We start from the raw sequence: 22,111 nt of genomic DNA, 5'->3' as shown, positions 1-22,111 counted from the left end.
TATACTAACATTTGTTTTCATATACTCGAAATAACATAGGGTCGAAGTGAATTATGTGAATAGTGTAAATAGTCAAACCGTTTCGAGTATTTCGGGACGGAGGGAGTATTATGTCAACATGTACTTTTACGACAGCAATGATTGTGTGCTCATTTAAATTCCAAGATGAGGGAAAAGGCTACATGTACTACTAGAGTACAAGAGCCTTTTGTACATCACCTATAATATATTGACAACACATCAATCCCACTAAAAAATGGGAGGGAAAACACAAATAAAAAAGAAGTTTTAGGCGGGATACACTTTTGCATATTGCGCCAAAACGTGAGAATAGGGCGGGATGCATTTTCACTTATTGCGCCAATCTGAAGAGCGCCAAACGAAATTATTGTAGGTCCTTCATCTCCCTTCTTCTCTTTCCTTTTTCTTCCATTGTTGTTCATAAAAGAAATCTGCCATTGTTGTTCATTAAAAAAAAAACTGCCGTTGTTGGTCCATATTCATTCTTGCTAAGAATAAAAATTGAAATTTAATTAATTTCATAGCTGGACATTCGTGCTAGATATAAACGATTATCAAATGCAATTAGAGCTGCCCTTAATATCTTTCGAATTGGGCTATGAGATAGCCAGAATTTTATTACATAAACCTCCATTTGTGATGCATATAAGGTGTTTGATAAAATGCTCAATTGAAATATTAAATTTAATCTACCTTTTCTAAATTAGTTTCAGTTGCAAAAGCTAGCTATGTTGATGGTTGGAAGAAGGTATAGAAGAAAACTAGCTATGTGGATGTTTTGTGCTTGAACGGAAGCAAAAGCTGGACCCTTTACCTTCGTTGATGAAGACGACAATGGCTTTTCAGAAGCGACAATGGCCGTATATTGCAATATGCAATCTGATTATGTATTGTTTATTATGATTCCGTAAATAATAAAAAGAAAACATAAAAAGTATAGAAACATAAAACAACAATTGCACAAAGGAAAAAAAAAAGCCACATATAAAGGATCGAACGCAGGTCTAGGCAGTGTAAAGATGACTATATAAACTTCGTTGTAACCAGTTTGGCAAGGGGTATCAGCACATCCATTTGTGCTGGAAAATATATAATATATTTGAGATTTTGAAAACCTTGTTTTATAAGCAGCGAATGTTTAGATTTCATAATAAATAAAATGATCCCACATATTAAAATACATAGTAATAAAATTTAATTCTCATTAAAAAAACATACGGAGTAATTCCTAGTAAAAATATAATAAAAAAGCGTTTTCTGCCAATAACCCTTTATTGAATTAGGACCGAATATTGATTGATAATTCAAGCACTTGGAAAATTATGGAGTAATTAAGCATATGTTCAAGATAATTAGTCTTTTCAAGCCTTCACGACTTGTGCTAAATGCTTCATCATAGTACTATTATAATTTACATGCAATATTTAATCCATTCATTACAAACGTTTATAGATATTTGCTAAAACAATATCGTCGTAATAGAAGGTTACATTTACCTTTTTAATAGACGACTACTCTTTAAGAATCTAGGATGAGAATCCATACACACCTTAGTAAACACATCTAATACGACAATAAAAATAAAAGGTTACCTTGACTATGGATTTCCCTAGAGAAAAAATCATCTTTTTAAAGTTTAACTAGGCTTTTGAATCCTGGCCAAAGAGAAAATTACTTGGTATAATTTTTGACCATGAATTTACAGGATCATTACACCTTTAAGGTAAAAAGAAAAAAAAAAGTCAAACTCTAATTCAATATACAAATTGGTTCTTTTGAAAATACAGATGTGCTGATACCCCTTTGTCGCAATGGTTACTGAATGCTGATCATATTGAGTAATATCCCCACGCACCCATGTTCGGCTCCTTTCAAGGACAGACAAAATGTTTTTAACATAACATTACTATACGGGATCATTTTGAATATAAAGAAGTCATTTTGTTTTTATAGGGTTCAAACTTCAATCCGTTAAAATGGATATAGAGTCTTACAAATCAAAAGGGATTCTATTAAAAATGATACCGTCCCAGAAATTCAATCAGACGTCATATACCAACTCCTTTGAGTGCAAATGAATTGATACCTATAAAACGCAATTCACATAAAGAAATTCAAACGTCCCTCAGTACACAACTCCCACAGAGAAGTTCAAACGTCTCTTAAAACACAACTCCCGTAGAAAATTTCAAACTTCAATTTGGGGCTTCACAGCTTCGTTAGCATTGGAAAAAAATTGTATCACAACCATATAGCACCGACGATAGCTTGCTGTTTCTCGCTTATATTTTCCATTTCAATTGATAGGTGAGTGTGTAATTTTATAGATTACTACTGTTAGTATTATATAATCGTAATTTCATTTCTGGATTTCGTTTTTTTATAAATTAAATTAAGTCAGTGTTTAAAAATCACCTTTTGATTTCCTTAAAGTTAAAAAGATCCCGTAAATTCTTATTCAGAGTTAAAATGAAAAAAAGATTGTTGATATCAGGGATCGAACACGCCTCGCAGGCTGAAAGAAATATAGGAAGCATTGCAGTGACCATTGAAGCAAGGGGTATCAGCACATAACCTTTGGTAAAGTAAATTATTTTATCTTTGCCTGCCATAATTGTATTAGAATCACTTTATTTGATTCTATAAAACAAATGACCCCGTATATTCAATTTACCTTGATTTCATTATTTTTTAAATGATCCCGTTAAATCAAAGGCATATAAAAAAAAGATTGAACAACTTTAAGATCTAGGTCATTCATCTAGGTTCCCATCCCGCCGCCACCATCACCGTTTTCACCACCCTCAACAAACCTCCCTTCTCTTTCGAATCTCTTATTTCTTTTTCCTTCTAATATTACCCCTCTTACCCTAGATTCCGGCCGGAAATAAGAACACCAACGACCCACCGCCGTCGTGGTTTGACTCCAACAACCGCCCTTGGGTCGAAGATCACAACCGCAAAACCCTAAAACGTAATCTGGGTTTATGAATCTGGGTTTATGAACAACATGAAGAACATAAGAAAATCAAAGTTTAATTACAAAAAGTTTAATTCAAGGAAGAACGTGAAGAAAGGAAGAATTTGAAGAACATAAGAAAATCAAACACCAAGAACTGAGGAGATCACGAAGAACGGGAGAGAACAATGAGAATGGATGAAAAAAATTCAACCCAAAAATATGTTTTCTCTCCTGTTGAAAAAAAAATCTGAAAAAAAAATAATGCATTAATTAAGTTTATTGTAATCTGTGTAAAATTTGAAATTCAAATTTGAAATTAAATTTGAAAATTTGGGAAATTTTCAAAAAGGAGGGCATCTTTAAAGATGCCATTTCAGCCAATGAATGGCATGGAGTACAAGATTCCATGTACTCTAGGAGTACATGTAGCACCATCCCAAGATGAGTATTGCTTTTTTCTAAATGGGGAAAAGAGAATTCAAACAAACAGAGCAAATTGAGCATATCTTTCTGAAGTATATACAGATGTACTTCATGATAGTGAATTAGTGATAAACCAATAACGCTCACATATATACATAACACTCTCGTTGGGAAAATCCATACAAGATGGAAATTACATCACATATATTATATATTTATATATACATATCATTCTGCAAGAAAGTTTACAACCAAAATTAAGAAAATACTCTAAAGATCATTTCTTGTATCGTCGGACAATTATTCTAGGTAATACCCTCTGATCACAGGGACAGGAATATTGCAAACCCCTTTGCGTCTACTCCTAAATGTTCACCTACAAATTCAATGCTACAAATATATATATACTTCCTCTGTTCCCATAAAATTTGTCACGTTTTTGAAAAATGCAGCCCGTATATTTTAGTCACGGGTTTCAAAAATGTGACAAACTTCGTAGGATAGGAGGGAATACATCATCTGAGACAGACTTACTTAAAGCTTTTTATGTCCTATTTTTGCTGAAGAAACTACATCATGTGAAGTAGAAGAACTGTGGAAGTACATGCAGATGGCGGAGATATCGTCTACTGCTATGCCAGGCCTCTTAGATTTCCATGCATGAGATGCGTATTTAACAAGCCTCTTAGCAGATTTTTCCCTTGTTGGTGCTGAAGAAACTATCTGCACAGCTTCTTCGTTGGATATTACATCCCACACCTGTATTACAAAAGAACAAACGATGTACCAATTAGGATCCGATTTCCATCCACAATCGATATCCCACATCTCCCTCACAGTCGCATTTTGAGTAGGGATGACAAACTTAAATGGATATCCATTTACCCAATCCACCCGCTATTATTAAATGGATGGATACCCGAACTAAACGAATGACATGCGGATAACAGATCAGGTCGGATACGGATGACTCTTGTTCCATCGGCTTATGACCCATCCACCCGTTTAATATATTTTTCACCCAAATTTTAATAAAAATATTATATACTCAAGAAAATATTTTTAATTCTTGTTGCAAATTATTTTTCAAAGCATTTTTTGTTATTTTTTTATTCAAAATATTTTTTTATTGATGAAAATGACTATATGTTAAAGTTGATATAATTTTTTTTATAATAAAACATTCACCAGTTATTCACTCGATCCACCCGTTTCATCCGCAGATGAAGGATGGGTGGATGCGGGTGAAGCCTCACCCGATCCGAATCTGATCCATTACCATCCCTAATCTTGAGTATTTAAAGGAGGTTATGGCATTTCCTGGGGCAATACATAACTAACCCTAGGTCTCGAGAAGATAAATTGGTAAGCATGGACACATAGATATTAGGAGACCCACATAACTGAAGGGAGTTAAAGAAACTCACCCCATCTGTAGCCAATATGGCAAATTGGTCTCCGTTTGTTAAACGCCTCTGTGTAACTTGAGGTTCAGAAATAAGCCCAAAATCTTTCATGCAATGATCTCCAAAGGCTCGTGAAAGTGACAACCCTGGAGCCGCTTTATTTGGCTGCCAGAGCCTGAAAACCCCTGGTTCATCATGTGAACAAAACACTCGTCCTCTTGACAGAACTATTCTTTCTTCCTCCTCTGCAGATGGAAAACATGGAATGCTGTTAAAACTTCTAAACCACACACACACACAAAAAAAAAAAACCATAAATGACAAAAGCTTGAGAGATAGAGAGGCTCTAACGTGGTAAGTTGGGCTTCAAATCAGTTGTTAGTTGAACTGACACCAAGTTTCCATTTTCACCAGTTTTAGCTAGTACAGCACGAGAGTCTCCAACGTTAGCTACAGTAAGGAGTTCACCCTGGAATTTTCATGCACAACATAATGTGTCAATAATAATGACTTTGACTTTTCACTGTCAAGAACCTACCAAGCTATCACATATACATGAAAACATGATTCTTTAATGCTCAAAACTTGAGAAAGACAAGTTGATCTTACAAAGCACAAAAAGCCACTTGGTTTTGGAGCTTAATTTTCTTGGTCTTTTGAATGTACATTTCACAGTTGCTACCTAGATTGTGAACATTTTCTGATGTAAAATCAATACATATCCTTAGGATATCGAATGCAGGACCTCAAGATAATTCAGTTGTCTTTCATTTTAACTACGCATGCGTAATCACTGGTTAGATACAAAATCACAAAGTAAGCTTCCGTTAACCATTAAATTACTACATTCATTCTCAATCTCGATATAAATTGGTGATCCATATAGCAGATCAGCATGTCCTAAACAGAATAAGCCCACCATGGAGTATGAACTGAATACGGGGAATCTTATCTCATCAACATATAAGATATTTTTCCTCCATCCATTGAGAAACTAATGATTCAGTTAAAATTTCAAGATGGAGCACAATTTTGTGAAACATGGTAGTATAAATTGGGAAGACCAAGTAATGACAAAGTACAAGCTTAGGTTATGTAACAGCATTGCTGCATCAGGTAGCTTTAACTCCTTTGAAGCAAGATGTATTAAAGACAACTACTCATCTACCCCATGAAGTTACATAATACATAACAAGCTTAGATCAAAATTTTCATCAATACCTGTCTCACAATAGCCAAAGCGGTAGTCCCACTATCAAATGAGTCGACTCTTGGATGGCATTTTAGTTGTTGATCAATGACGGAACAAGTCCTTAAATATGTTTGTTTCCATATGTGAAACTCTTGGGCATCTTTGGTCAATTGATTCAATTCCGCATCAAGATCAAGTTCAAGTGGATGAACGGCAAGTATTTCCTGCCAATTGCGCAGCAGTAAAGATGGCAGCAATTTGCTGACATATTTAGAAACAAAATGACCCACGGGACCATGCCCATCAAAGATTCCACAGAAAGTCATATCTTGTTGGCAACCAAACTCCTGGATCACATATACTCGTATTAGTCAATTTCTTGGGGGGGCAAAAATCTGCATCATATAGAGCATACTTACTATAGAAAATATTACCATCTAATCCCATACTTCAAAAGTTCAAACTAATACTGTCTACAGGATACATAAAAAAATGTAGTCCAATAGCATTTACTCTAGAGAACATCATGTCATCTTCGATCTATGATTCTATCCTATAGCAGGTGATTCCAGCTGCTAAGACCTTGTTTGGGGTGACCCGATTCAGCTTTGCCCGGTTGGGAGGGATGGAGAATAAAGTGTTTACTGGCCATGTCTAAGTCTAAACTTGTTACAAAGCTTGAGATATGCTGAGCCAAGTACGGAAACCTCACGTTTTACTCCCCCCCTCCAAAAATAAAACAGGACACAAATTTCTGATATTCAACTTGTCTACGTACCTTCCACACGGACAAGCAGTCTTGATTAATTCCTTTCTCTCCTTTCTTGGAAAAAACTGATGCAGTTCCATTGGACCTCGCAGTTGTTACACCGGGACATCTTAAGATAAGATGATTCTTCCTTGCTTCATCTTCCAATGACTCTACAGCTCCCCTTCCCTTATCATTCTTAGTGTTCCTGGCCTTTGATGAAACACTCTTTGACAGTCCCTCAAATAAAGAGGAAAATTGCACCATGGTCCTGCAAATTAATTAATAGCCAATCAAAGGACACACTTTATTTTCTAACAATAATTTTATTTCCTAAAATTGTTGATATAAGTGCCTAAAATTAACACCAAAGAGCTGACAAAGAACGTAATGGTGTAGTGTAGGTTGGATAAAAGGAGTTCAATTTCCGACCAAACTTTTTTTTAAAACACAAAATACATAACTCCACACTTGCAATCCATGACTATCAAGAACAGCAACATCAACTACCCAGCATGCATCACACGGTGGCAATATCTGGGGATTACCTCTAACAAAAAGTGAATATAGGGAAGTTGTTTCAGAGAGACTTCTCTATAGCTTAGACATAATTACAAACGTGTAACTACCATAAAATAAAAACAGCCAGTAATCTCTATAGCTAAATACATAAATCTCTAGACTTCTTGCAAGATATAGAACTCTACACTGCTAGTGAACAATAAAAGTCAGATAGTGTTACCTGTGCTCCACACGATATGTTGCAGTGAGTCCTCAGAAATTCCAAATTACAACAAAGAAACTCAAAAGGTTTCAGAATTCAAACTGTTCAAATAAGATAGTTTGCCCTCTAATTTCAAGCATCCACTTTATTGTTTTTATGATATTTCAGCCCTTTAAAGGTGATCGTCAATGATGATCAGCAGATTCAACACATTAACCCTAAAGAAAGCCAAGGAGATATCTATATTATCGCGTTAACAATGACGATTAGCATTAACACTTGCAGAATGGGTGCTATCTTTAGCAAGCAAATTTGGAAGTTTATAGGCTAACTCAACTAATCTCATACATTATTCTATACAAAGTCGGCATATAGAAAAGTGATTTTTGCTGACATGATTTAATTAATCAGGTAAGTGGTACAAGAAAAGAATTAAAAGGACTAAAGAATTGTTTGGTTGAGATTAATTACTCAGTGGTCCTTAATTTAGTATTGAAGATAAGTTTATCTTGTTATTTAACAATTTTCAAGTTTCATGGTGCCTATGTGCTGTGCGGCAAGCTAATGTAGTATAATAAAGCCTTACGATGTAGACAACATCTAACAAAATAAGAATGCCAAAGACCATATGCAAATCTTCTTTTCCTAAACAATTCCAACAGCAAGTGACGCAATATTCTGAATCTAAATACGAAAACATGGCTGCAAGAATGCCAGATGTCTTAACACAGATCAACTTGGAAAAGTTGGACAACTTGGACCGAGATAGATACGCAACCTGCTTACTTGGAAAAACTAGTGGACGGAAAATTAGCGCATTTACAGGATATCAAAAGAGTTCTTTTCAAGTAGTTAAACTGGTAAAATAAGTTATCAGCTTATCACACAAAATATTAAAAAATGTTTAAAGAAAATCATGAATTCATGACATTTCACTTTTGATTCCAATTATTATTATTCAATAAAGAAGAACAGGTAGCGTAAAACATTTACCAGCTGATTGAAAAATAAAGCAATTTGCTAGTTGCCATAGCTGGTAATGTTGTAAGTTTGTAACACTTAACACTGGTTACCAATAATCTCCACAAGTACAGCGTCCGTCAAGAAATCTATGGTATCTGTTGACATCTCTTACAATGATCTCCTTTTCCAGCAGCCTACTGAAATACTTGAAGGCTTCATGACAATCTCTGCAAATTCTTAGATTCTTCAGAATCCTCAAAGGCTTCCCAGGAGGTGCTGCCCCACTTAACACCCCAAATGCCAATGCCAACTTCTCGCTGTGATATGAAAGCCCTTCTCTTTTCTCCCCTTCTTCTACATCATGCAACATCTCGCTCCAATTTGGCACATAACCCAGTTTTTCAATCCCCTTCATGAGTTCTGCGAGTTTTGCATAAACCTCTTCTATCCGTTCATGCTCACTGTCCCCTGCCAAAAATATGTGTACCTTTCCTCGCACTTCCATCCAACTCCTCCCACCTTCCTTCTTCACACTCACATTATTCATCATCTTCCTAATGTTTGCAGCTTCATTCCACCTCCCAGTAACTGAAAATGTATTAGCAGCTATCACATATGCAGAGTCATCATAAGGATCAAGCTCCAATAATCGCTTACTCATCCTCCAAGCAACATCAGCATCACCACGTTGTGCACTTGCTGATAGTAAAACCCGCCAAACCCCAGCATCCGGCTTCATTGGCATGGTCATAGCAATTCGCTCTGCTTCCTCAAATCTCCCAACTCTACCCAATACACCTACTAGACAAGTATAATGCTCTAATGAAGGTTTTAAACTGTATTTTACTATCATCTGATTGATCCATTTCTGAGTCTCATCTGCCAAACCCGCATTATATAACGAAGATAAGACAGCCAAGAAACTGAAGTCATCAGGAGCAAGTCCTCGTGATTCGGCTAAACTAAAAAGCTCAACAACAGAAGAATTGTCCCCTTGTTGAGCATAAGAAGCCATCATTGCATTCCATCCTACAATATTCATATCTGGTATAAACTCATCAAACAACCTCCTAGCTTCTAAAACCATACCACACTTCCCATACGCAGTAACTAATCCAGTACTCACATAAACAGCTTTAATAAGACCTGTAACAAAACCATGACCGTGAATCACCCTACATTGCTCCAAAGTAGCAAGCTCAGCACTAGCGCCAAGTGCCCCGGAAACACTATACACCGTAGAACTCACATTCCTCGACACCATCTCAGAAAAAAGGGCCAAAGCCTCAGCAGGGCGCGAATTCTGAGCAAACCCAACAACCATAGACGAATAGCAAACCTCATCTCTTTCAGGCATTTCATCGAACACCTTGCGCGCATGATCAGGAAGCCGACATTTCGAATAAAAATGAACAAGGGCAGACGCGCAAAAGGGCTGAGAGGACAGTGAAAGCTTAAGGGACAAAGAATGAACCTGGTACCCAAAGAATTTCAACGAAAGAGTGGCACAAGTCTTGATAATGGAGGCCAAAGTTCGCTGGTTGGGGCGGGTGCGGTGGCGGAGCATGTCGATGAAATGGAGGAGAGAGAGTGAGGAATTGGGGTTGCCGGAGATAAGGGAGGTCCATGAGACGACGTTGGGAGATGGGATTTGCCGGAAAACTGCAAGAGCTTCAGGGTAACGGTTGGATTTAGAGTAGAAAGTGATCAACCTGTTGAAGAGAGGGAGGGAATGTTGTGGGCTTGTTGTTTTGATAATTTGGGCGTGGATTTTGCGCGGGTCTTTGGAGTTTGACTCTAGTGCATCAAATAAATCCATGATTTTGGAGATTTTGGAATGCAACAAAATTTTTATTTTTTTTGGTGAATGGAATGCAACAAATTATAAATGTGTGCAAAACAAGAAAATATCGTTTATATTGGTTGCTTGCATTATGGATGGTTGATATGAACAAGTACATGTTTCTTAGCCCAAGACCAAAGTGTAAGCCCAAAACCTAGTTTGAAGGGGTGGTTAAGTGGAGGCTCGATATGCTTCGTTTTTTTCACCTGAGATTTGCTTAATTCGGTCCGATTTGAATATTGGGATTGAAATATAGAATTTGGTAATAATGTTTTAGGCGTACATAAAAAGTATTCACAATATACACATATCTATTTGGATCCTTTAAAAAAAATTGATAGGGATTTTTAAATTTTTTAATAAGGAATACTCCTTGTAAAACATAAGGTGTCAAGGAAAAATATGGCATAAATTCATTCTCTAATACTACGGTTCTGTTTTTTTTTTTACTTATTTCAGACAAAATAAGTTAAGATAAGTTTTGATAAGTTCAGTTAATTTAATTACTTAAGTTCAGATAATAAAAGTTCATAAAAAAAAAAAAGATTTCTTCAAACAGTTTCAAACACAAATAAGTTTATTTTAGGCAAAATAAGTCTTTTTCCAAATAAGTCTTGTTAAGTCCAGATAAATTCATATAAGTTCAGATAAAATAAGTTGAATATAACGGAGCCTACGTGTAATTAAAAAACGGTTCTTAAATTAAAGACTTGGCTATTGTTGTACATTGTTACTTACGTTCCCTGTAGTATTACACAGTACTACGTAGTTCTTAATTTCGTTGATATAAGATTAATGATTTAGTTTAATGTGGGTGTTCTTCCTAATGAAAATTGATTGATACGTAGTACTTGTATATTTTATGTTCCTGATAACAAAACTAATTAGACTTATCCATTTCTGTTTATAAATCAACTCTTTAACTAAGCTATTAGAGCAACTCTAATGGTGAGCTACGAGATGTTGTGGCTAAGTTTGCCACGTCAAATTTCTAGCTACAATTGATAAAAACTACAAGTTATCACATTGGTGGGCTACAATACTTTGTAACTCCCTATAATATTTTAATTTAAATATTTTATTTATTAGAGCTATATTTTTTTGAGCTACGTAGCCCAAAATAGCTACAAGGTTCTAACAGCTGATTATGTCATTGTTGTACCAATGCCCAATGATGGGCTACCTGCTCACATGTTTATTTTTTTTGTGAGCAGGTCCATTTTGTAACCATTGGAGTTGCTCTAATCTAATCAAAACTGCTAAAAACTTTTGGAATTAGTTCTACTACAGAAGCATCCAAATTAGATTTAGGGGACAATTCTATCAATTATTAAGCAAAGACTTGTGGTTGTGACTATATAATTGACTAAGAGAAACAACATCATCATCCTATCATGTTAATTGACCTTAAACCTTAAAGATTGAATAGTAAGTTCTTGTAAGTTGTAACTTATTGTGAACCATTCACACTTATCAATAGGTTCACTTGTCTCTATAAATGTTACATCAATAACAACTCAATATCTACATTTGTCCTCCTAATATAAAATGTTCGATAATGATAATTAGCAAACCTTCACTTTAACGGACAAGTTTTTGTTTTATGCTGACCAAAACTTATCCTAGAGAGTAAAACTTCGGTAGCTCTCTAGCTTCACAAGGCTCGCACAAGTATTTGTGAATGTATGAATTCATTAGTAATTCACATTTTTTTTCCTTAGGGTCTCCTCGCGTTTAAACAAAATAGTGTCAGGTTGAAATAAGTTAAGATTAGTTTGAATTAGTTTCAATTAGATCCAACAAAGTTCAGATCCAGTAAATTCGAATAATTTCAGGGAAAAAAATAGATTGAAAATATTCTTCGGATAAAAGTAAAAATCTCCCAAAACTACCAAAAGAGGAAAGTTGGCCCTACAAGAACAAGAGTGCCTTCATGAGTCAAAAAAGAGGCACTGAATAATGAATATGCAATGCAATTAAGTAAGTTCACTTGAAAAGAGTGTGTCACATGGTTTGTACAAGTTCAGTCATATTCAAAGGTCAATCCCAAGCTAACAAACGCCCACCAAGGAACAAAAAGGAATCGTAGTAGTTAACCATTAATCAATGTGCATACAAGCATGATCTTCCAAAACTTCTAGAACTTCTATGAACATCATTTATTCCTTGTATCCAATACTAAAGCATCAATCCTATGGAGTAATATACTATCCTTAGAGAGTAATTTAATGAAAAGATAGTTTTCTTTTTAGATGAGTAATTGGCCAAATGAATATTGTATAAAGCTCAAGGCCGTTTTCCTTCCGTTATAATTTTTCTCGTATGTACTAACAGTAGTTGTGAATTGAACTTATAATCACAAACTTAATTTAAGTTACTCCGCAAAAATATTGAGAAAGACATAAGTTATTCAACAAATTAATACTACATAAATGCTTAATCAATAACTTTGTTCTAAACGTGTACTTCATTGTAAGTAAATGTCTTTCCCTACAAATTATTCAAACATCACTTCATAAATTTGTACTCCGTACACTATAAGGGGAATATATTTCTGCTTATTTTCCTTACTTCTTTCCTCATATTGGCATATTTGAGTGATAAGGTCTCCATGAAATATCTATTTCTACGTCATTCCAATTGAATTCTTCAAAGTCATATGAGAGTAATAAGTCAATTTTAACTTGGGTTAGCCTTCTGGCCATACAAGCATTGCGTAGTGGCAATCAAGGTGTTAGCAGTTTCTCTCTTGTTATTGATGATATTTGCTTTTTGTTCTTTCTTTGATGAAGTTAGGTGATCTTTTGTTAAACGTAGCGGTAATTCGGTCGCTCATATGATGGCTCATCTCCAACCTTGGGAGCATGGGTCACGTATGTGGACTGATGATTTCCCGAGTTGTATTTTGGCTACGGCTTGCTCTGATTTATTAATATAATCCTCCCCCTTAAGGGTTCCTTCAAAAAGAAAAGAAAAAAACAGAATCGTACTTAGATTTTAAGTTGTTATTAGATCAATTTCAGTTCAATTCGAAACAAAATTAACCAATGTCAACATTTGAGTCAAAGTCAAAGTTACCCTTATGTTTTCCTCTAAAATCATTGTTGCATAACTTCAAAGCATGTACTTCTTCATGCACCTAATAATTACTATCTGAATCGTAGCATTCAGACTTCACCAGATTCACCATGTCACATGCATGAACCCCATTTTATTCTCACTGTAACAAACATGAACTCCATAATTTTGACCCAAGACTTGGCTATCCTTTCTTTAGCAACCTAGGAGATAGGAGGAGATACGAGTACTTCCTCCGTTGTCTTCCATTAACACAAAGTTTAATGGGACATACATGATAATCTCTATTTATAAAGAAATCCTTAACATAAACTATTATTTAACACCCTTATTATGATTCTACTCCCTAATTGTTAATAGAGCCATCTTTCCTAATAAAACGTATTTCCTTCGTTTCGAAATAATAAAAAATGTTTATCTTTTCACCTTTGTCAATGTAAATATTTGGATATTAATATCTCTAATTTTGTATTCGTAAACATTATAAAATGAGACGAATTAAACAAGATCCCACACAACTATATTTTTTCTTACCCATAAATGCAAAATGATAGTTAAATTGAAATTTACGAATGTCAAAAGTCAAAAGTCAAAATGTCACTATTATTTTAAAATGAAGGTAGTACTCTGTTATAGAGATAGCAGATAAACTAGAGTTTTGAAAATGTCCGGAGATAATGCGCGATATGACAGGAAGTAGGCACTATCAAATGAGAAATCCAACTTACCAACTACTAACAGCAACAGGAATTGCACCTATTAGCTTTAGCAAAAGCATTAAAGATGTGAAATTCAACGATGTTATGTGTCCCTTTTTTCTTTCTTTTTTCACATTTTTCTAATTTTAGAAACATTTTAATTCTATGTCACATGAAATGCAAGTTACATAATATAAAGTCGAAAGAATAATACTCCCTCCATCGCTAAATAACATACGACATCCTACATTCCTACTCGATACAGAAAACGACTTACTACTCACTATTTCCATAACAATATATGTGTAATATGTATATAAAATATAAATACTCCATAAAAATGTGACATACTTATTTACAGACGAACAAGTGCGACATTAATCAAACACATGATGGAGATAAAAGAAATAACAATAGTCACATCACTCACATGTCGATGAGAAGAAAAAGAAGGGGGCCAGGGAATTGAAGAAACCTTTACAAAATATCCCATGTCTACTGTCTTAAATTTTTAATGGCATCTTGATTCTTGAATGACAATGACAAAAAACATTCAGTATGCCTGAATGGTTGAATGAACCTTTGTTCTTCCCATTTTATACTGAATCATTCATTTCTTTTTCTGACTACAAAAATTTAAAAAAAGAAAAGAAAAAGGGGTTTTACAATTTTTGCCCTAGTAAATAATCCACCAAACAAAATGAAAAATAGCCTTGTTGTTCATACCCTTCCATATCCTTTCCGAAAAATTCACAAAAAATTGGTTTTTCCTTCCCACCTTTTAAGAAAAACAAGAAATTCCCTTGATAAACCAGCTGTTTTCCTCAAAAATCTGCATAAAATAACAAAAAATACAGCTAATATAATGTTAGTTTTAAGAGGAATCGTGAACATGAAGATGTTCCTAAACAATAATAGTAAAATACAAAACAAAATACATTGAAAGTAGTTCGTTTCTAACAAATTGAAAGAGTTTGTTTCACATTACCATCATCCTTCTTCTTCAACCCTCTTATGAAGAGTACCATTATGATCAAGAATGCCACCCCAGCTGTCACTCCTACTATTATTGCAACCGTTTTCCCCGGATTCGACCCTACACCAAAATGTGAATATCCATAACATTTAATAACACTGATCGACGCATTATTTTGTTTCATTTATCGGCTTTAATATCATTTTGCGGAATATATTTACTCCGTAATATGTATTCATAGTCCGTTATGGCCAATGGGCCTTATGTTAAGACTAATAAGGTAACATTCAGGAATTCATTTTAGCACACCCATTGTCAGATACAATTTTCGTGTTCTACTTACAAAGTGATGCGTCAAAATCAACATAAAATGTGCTAAAATCAGTTTTCATAATACCCATATACTTCCCCCATTCTTCCTTTTTTTTTCATTTTAGTTGTAACGTTTTGAGTTTAGGGACGAATATCCTCAAAAATATCTACACATGCCCACATTTCAAAGTCACAATCCCAATTGAATAGTGAAGGGGAAAAAAGATAAAGTTAAAGGGATAACTTGCACAAAAAGCTTAGCAATAAAGAGCCCAAATTCATCAAACTAGAATGCCATATCTCCAAGCAATAAATATAAAGGGGAAACCCAAAAAAATAAAAAGCCCAAAATTCAAGGGATTTTTATTTTTATTTTTTGTAAAGATTTGAAATGCCCACCCCAACAAAAAGACTAATCAATGAATGAAGATCCAATCAATGATATCCTAGTCCATCATGTCAATTTCATAAACAATTCCCACACTCTTAATTATTAACAAAAAAAAGTCCTACCAATATCCTAATACACATAAGTCAGATAATGTAATTTGAACTAATAACGCTAACATAGTAACATACCTAGTCAATTTAATAAACAACACTCAAATAAACACGTAAAAAGCGGGCAGGTAGTGTAACTTGAACTAGTAACGAAAACATACCTGAAGAAATTCCACCGTTGGAGGAGAAAGAAGACGAAGAAGAAGATTTAGTAGGAACACCATTAGGATAATAGCTATAACTAATGAAGCACTTATGCAAATAAACTTGTCCAGACAATGAACTCCCACATTCAACTTGCGCCTTTTGAACAGCAGATTTAACACACTGACTACAATCAGTACTACTCAAATCACCTTGACACTGTCCCAAAGCATAAACAGCTTGATAATTCGTGGTGTAAAACCCGCCGGCGCCACCACTCGCGACACCGTTCTCCATCACCGTAAGCGCACTGTCTCTCTTCATCTCGAACCCGGCTCCGGCGACGTTAGTGCGGCTGCAATCCTTGTACAGCATCTGCATCCCTGAAATTTGAGTGAACCCGGAAACTTCGTAGAGGAGGTAACACCCGAGTAATTGGACTCGCGCCGCCGTGACCTTGCCGCAGAGTTGGTCGGTTAATTGGGGGAGTTTGCTGATGCAATTGTAGCAGTCGGCATTGCTCAGGTCGCCTCTGCATTGGTACAGTCCGGAGATTGTAGCTTGCTGGGATCCACCGGCGGTGGTTTTGAAGAATTTGGATCTTGAGGATTGTTGAAGGAGGGAGGTGAAGAGGGAGGAGAGAGATTGGGCGTATGCTCCTGATGGATCTGATAAGGGTTGTCTTGAACAGCCTTTGTATACAAGAGTTGTGTAATCAGGGGCAGATTTGGAAGTTTTTGTTAAAATGGTGAGGATTACCAGGATAAGAATGAATGAAAAACTACCCATTTTTTGTGATTTTTCTGGGTTTTTTTTGATTAAATCATAGCTAAAAGGGGTTGAATTTAGAGGGTTTTTGATGAAATAGGTGGAATCTGGAGAAATTGGTGGGATTTTTCATGAGAAAAGTGAAGGGAAATGAGTTTTGAAATGGATGAGCAGTGTTGAAGTACTAGTGTTTAGTGGGGGGATGGTGTAAGTTGATAGTACAGCTTTTGAGATGAGAGGGAGAGGAGAGGTGGAGCGGCGTATCTCTCTCTCTTAAAAACAGTGCAATTTTGCCAGTGGGAAAACAAAATAAAAAGAGACTAGTACTAGAAATAAATTTATAATTGTAACATGGTATATTGCTCTTGTTAAACTTTTAATTTATTTATTTTTAAAAGAAAATAAGGTGTATAATAAATTTGTTGTATATTGTGATAATTTTTATCTAATTTTTTGTAATTATTAATATATTTTGATTAACTTTTAATTAAAAAAATTGATTGATAAACATTTTTAATGGTCAAATGGTTACATTTATACATTGCCTCTAATTGTTAGCTCTATTTGACTTTTCATTTTTTTACGACTTGACTTAAAATGTAAATATTTTCAATTTTATACGCGTAAAATTTATATAAAAAAATGATATTCTAAAATAATATATTGAACCAAATCTAACAAGATCTCACGTTCCTATATTATTTTAATATCGATTAGTGAAATTTCACAGTCAATTGGGCTACCGTATTCACTATCTGGCATTCTTAACACGAGAGATCACAAAAACATGAAAGAGTTTTGAGAGCTCACATATATTATCGTAGATTAAAAATAAAGGAGAGAGACCCTTCATTTTCGTGTCAACAGCTCTAGACACGTTAATTACGTCATTTTCAATCCACACACTATCAAACCCAAACTTCCTCGCCACCTGAGCACCATACCTTGCTGCCATAGTCTCAGCAACTTCCACCTCTAGACCCACATCCACCCTTTTCGTTGCCGTCAACAATAGATTACCCAACATGTGCATCTATCTACATTAAGTTTTATCATACCAATGGTAATTTGGTATATAATCGTTAACAACTTCTATTAAAGGTCAATTAATAATTTTTGGAGGATACACGTGTTGGATTTATTATGTGTAAGAGTGAAGTGTGATCGACCCTATCTCACTCTTAGAATCTCATGGTATTGTAAAGGCTACTGTTAGTTTAGATGAACAACACAAGAGGGGGGGTGAATTAGTGTTTGTAGATGTTGGATCTACTTTTTCGCGGAATTAAAAACATTAAGAGATTGCAAGAGAGATTTTAGCGTGGAAACCTCTCTACCCTAATAGAGAGGAAAAACCACGGCCCCGTAGGGACTTAAACCCTTTTACTAATTAGGAAAATCACAGTTCCCTAAACTCAACTCCCTTATGAACAGTCCCTCAACCGTTCCTTCTCAATGATCTCTCTAGAGATCTTCTCTCTCAACTCTTCAGCTCGACTCAAGCTGATTCTCTCAATTACAAGGTTCACTCAAACCCCTTCCCAACTCTCAAGTATAAAAGATAGAATAACAAATAGAATCTGGAATTCTGCTGGAGCAGGAACTACGTATGTGGAACAGGAACTGACGGTACTGACGTGGGTTATAATGTAGATTTAACTTAAGCACGTAACACCACTAAGTCAGACAATTTTCCTAGACTTATGAATGCAGTATATATAGTGATGCATGTTATCTATTAACCCTAGAAGATATATTTTATGTTTATCTTTTATTTAGGAATCCTAGACCTAATAGAACTCTATCATGATAGACTTTTATCCTAAGACTCTAACAAACATATGATCGAATAATATCTCTTTATGCAGTAGATATATTAATGAAAACTCTATCTAAACGACACTCCTTTCCTATCATGACTCTTAAACAAGATAAACATTATTTAACCATTAACTAATGCAATCCTAATTACTATCAAACACATAATCCTAAATATACTAAAACTCCTTAGTACATGACTTAGTATTATTATGTTTAGACTTCTATTAGGACACAAACTCTAAGGTAACGTGATCTAAATACTATACTCATGCAATCCTATATACTACGTGCAGACTAGGACCAGTACCCTCGTCATTGACACTGTTCCACGTACGTTGTTCCACCAGCTCCGAACTTTCAGTTTCTAAAACAAATCTATTAAGCACACTAATGCTACTAGATTTTCTTCTCTTCTCTTTCTCTGTACTTGTACTCTTAATTCTCCTCGAGTCCAAGTTCCTCTTCTCTTGGATTCTCTAACTCTTGAATCCTCGTTCTTCCTGTAAGTCTTTGGGTCTTCTTCAAAGTCTTACCTACACACGTCATTTATCATTTCTTTGCATGCATAATAAACCACGTTAGATATTGAGTCAAGTATGATAGATATGCATAAATCATATATTATAATATTTGCTTGACTAAAATACACATAGGATAATATGGAATATAATATATTAATACATAAATAATATTCCTACCCTAATAAGAACTTTAATATGTATGGCAAATATTATGTGACTCAAATACCTAAAATACAGTGAATCTAAACAGTCCTATATTACGCATAATACTAATTATGAAAGCTTAAACTCTAAGCATTTAATCTTTCCTAAAATTCTTATGCAAACTAAAACTCTTAGACTCCTAAACCGTCTACAATACATCATAATATATGATAAATGACACCAGCTATGATATGCATTCCTAGAAGACTCCTAATGCATATCTAACTATATGAAGAGTCCTAAGCACATACAACTATATGTACTTATGATAGGATAATATGAGAGACCTAGACTAATGCAAAATCCTACGTCTAATAAACAACTTATCCCAATATGGACTCTTACCTACAGTATAACAAACATATTAGGATGCAAATATGAAAGTATTATATGCACTCCTAAACTCTATTAACGCATACAAGTACATGTCGTACATGTGACTAGGAACAGGAACAGTCAGACAACTAGGAACTCTGATAAACAGTTTCTGATCTCTTTCTGGTTGTTCCTGCTGGACCATATAAAGTATCATTTCGTTCTTCCTTTGTCACTGTACTTACCACATGAAGTTTACCAATGTAAATGCTAATTTACATATAAACAACATGTATGACGTAGCCATCTTCACTTTAGTGAACAATAACTTCTCATTGCTCGTGTTACTTGTTTCTTGTTTCAATCATAACTTGTTCATCCTGCGCGCATCTTGACACACATGTTAAATAAATAATCATCATTAGTTTACAATCATCAAAACCTCATTACTCAACAATTTCCCCTTTTTGATGATGACAAACTAATGATGCTTATCACAATTTAAGCAATAAATCGATTACACTTATTCCCCCTTAATTTTGTAAACCAACAACTTATGAACAAGTATAATGACATAGTAAGAGCAATACTAATAAACACCATATAGATAAGGATTTAGATTGTATTATATCAAACAATAAGCATCATACATACTCTTCCCCCTTTTGGCATTATCGAAAAGGGTTACTTTGCACACAATCTTTTTAGGTTAACCATACACACCCTGAGTTTATATGTCACACACACCACCTTATAGGTTAGACACTTGTTTGTCCCAAAAGTCCTCGAGTTTCCAATTTTGAACTAAGGATGTTGTTGCTACATAATTCCAATTCACAATCCAAAGACCCAATGTTAGAAGCAATGAAGTAACTTGACAAATAATATCAAAAAAAGGTTAGAAGAAAATGGTTTCATTATTAATTTCCAAGGGCGAGAATTAAGTAGAAATGGTGTGAAGAAAAGGCTTGGTGAATAATCGAGTAGAGGGAACCAAGGGTAGATGATGTGTTTGTGGTTTCTTCTTTTAAATGAGGTCCTCAACAATCATTAGAGCTTTTTAATGAATATGAAACCAAACCCAACACACCTCCATCTCTTTGTATGTAGCACCTTATCGTACCAAGTTCCCATATATCACCAATCTTCCATAAGGAACTGACATCATAGGGAAACATGGACTGACTGCTGAAATCAGTGCCTGCAGTGGCTGTTCAACTTACCAAGTTTAGTGGAACAGGAACTAACATTAGTGTTGCTTCCTTTTCCTGTTCCTGGTCCTAGAACCGTCTGTTCCTTTACTGCTCAACGAGTGTATGAGTTTAAATTTCTGTAACTCATTGATATTCTTCATAATAATTGAATTCTAGGAGAAAATAATAAAGTACAAGAATTGATCACCTTTGCTTCAATTTTTTGATTTTTTTATTTTTTTTTTTTGATTTTTTTTTTTTTTTGATTTTTGATTTTTGATTTTTTTTTTTGATTTTTTTTTTTTGATTTTTTTTTTTTTTTTTTTGAAACAAAGGCGTCATTACAAAATTTTGAGCTTTCCTAGAGTATAAGATCATATAGTAATATAGAAAGGACTTACCATTAAATATAAGTTCCACCATCGAATATCAAAATCATGTTCAATGTTCCCTACCTTATTCCCCCTGAGTTCCTTACCATCTTCTTTCATGCGGAACCTTGTAGAAGTGAAGTTCCATATGATACCTAGTAAATTTCTATGTGATACGTACATCATACGGTGATTTTCCTTCAAAGCTTTTATTGATAAATAATAACCCGCTGCTTCTACTTCATATTTGACTTCCCTCTCAAAACATATTCATAATTATTACTCTTCATGCATCGTCGAACCATAGGAAAGAAGAATATATTTTTGGAGTTCAAGGGTAGTGAGAGTGTGAAGTGGTAGAGTACACATATGATACGAGATAAGGAAAGAACATTCAAAATTATTGAAAGATGATATGGAGAAAGACAAGATCAGGATTGTAGAGTATGATTGAACTTAGCACACACCCACAATCATAAGATTGTAGAATTATGCTAATGGCTCGGCCTGGGTAGGCTCAACCCAATCACGAAAACACAAACCTGACTTGGGGAATGATATTGGTATTGAAAGTTTGTTCCCTCTAAAAGATTTAAAAAGAAGTGCAATATTTCAGGAACACTACTGCCTTGTTCCTTCAACGTTTCTTTCATTGTTCCTTTGGCAACTTAGGAATTTTGTATTGGGACAACATCCAAATTTCTCAACGAGTCCTCTAATAATTTTGGGCAAGTGAATATGTCTTTTAAAACATGAGAATTGAGTGTGACACATTGACTTATAGGCGTGCATGATTTACTTCAATTGAAAAGTGTACAAGGGCCCTAAACGAAAAAGTTCATTTGGGAAAAGAGTACTTTATGCTCATGTTAGTTTCAGCAAGTCTTGTTCCTTTACTACTTGGTGATAGCATCAAAAGCATTTATT

The 22,111-nt window shown here is 34.8% G+C and overlaps 2 protein-coding genes across 4 annotated transcripts; both read right to left on the bottom strand.

The window, feature by feature from the left end:
* Positions 1 to 3,573: 3,573 nt before the first annotated feature.
* On the bottom strand, positions 3,574 to 10,746 carry LOC110788911 (probable protein phosphatase 2C 34). 3 transcript variants are annotated; one of them, XM_021993543.2, is made up of 6 exons: positions 8,470 to 8,639; positions 6,783 to 7,023; positions 6,034 to 6,351; positions 5,164 to 5,281; positions 4,834 to 5,057; positions 3,574 to 4,165 (listed from the first exon to the last, which is right to left on the bottom strand). In XM_021993543.2, the coding sequence occupies exons 1-6, from the start codon at positions 8,505 to 8,507 to the stop codon at positions 3,941 to 3,943; spliced, it is 1,164 nt and encodes a 387-aa protein (XP_021849235.1). In that variant the 5' UTR covers positions 8,508 to 8,639; the 3' UTR covers positions 3,574 to 3,940. The 3 variants fall into 3 exon arrangements, with proteins under 3 accessions (XP_021849235.1, XP_021849236.1, XP_056694672.1); XM_021993544.2 differs by lacking the exon at positions 8,470 to 8,639 and adding an exon at positions 7,495 to 8,098; XM_056838694.1 differs by lacking the exons at positions 3,574 to 4,165; positions 4,834 to 5,057; positions 5,164 to 5,281; positions 6,034 to 6,351 and having other exon boundaries at positions 6,884 to 7,023; positions 8,470 to 10,746.
* A 3,598-nt stretch (positions 10,747 to 14,344) lies between these two features.
* LOC110788909 (plasmodesmata-located protein 3) lies at positions 14,345 to 17,070 on the bottom strand. Its single transcript, XM_021993541.2, has 3 exons — positions 16,009 to 17,070; positions 15,047 to 15,154; positions 14,345 to 14,890 (listed from the first exon to the last, which is right to left on the bottom strand). Exons 1-3 carry the CDS (start codon positions 16,778 to 16,780, stop codon positions 14,883 to 14,885), a joined length of 888 nt encoding a protein of 295 aa, XP_021849233.1. The 5' UTR covers positions 16,781 to 17,070; the 3' UTR covers positions 14,345 to 14,882.
* Between the last annotated feature and the right edge of the window lie 5,041 nt (positions 17,071 to 22,111).

This window comes from Spinacia oleracea, chromosome 3, assembly GCF_020520425.1.
Source record: "Spinacia oleracea cultivar Varoflay chromosome 3, BTI_SOV_V1, whole genome shotgun sequence".
Lineage (NCBI taxonomy): Eukaryota > Viridiplantae > Streptophyta > Magnoliopsida > Caryophyllales > Amaranthaceae > Spinacia > Spinacia oleracea.
The sequence above is the reverse complement of the archived record's forward strand: the minus strand, read 5'-3'. Positions and strand labels throughout refer to the sequence as shown.

Excerpts from the sequence above, each read along its gene's own strand:
- LOC110788911 (XM_056838694.1), bottom strand. The coding sequence starts at position 10,258 with ATGGATTTATTTGATGCACTAGAGTCAAACTCCAAAGACCCGCGCAAA.
- LOC110788909 (XM_021993541.2), bottom strand. The coding sequence starts at position 16,780 with ATGGGTAGTTTTTCATTCATTCTTATCCTGGTAATCCTCACCATTTTA. Across the intron at positions 15,155-16,008 it reads CAACGGTGGAATTTCTTCAG|GGTCGAATCCGGGGAAAACG; the intron begins GTATGTTTTCGT and ends ATTTTGGTGTAG.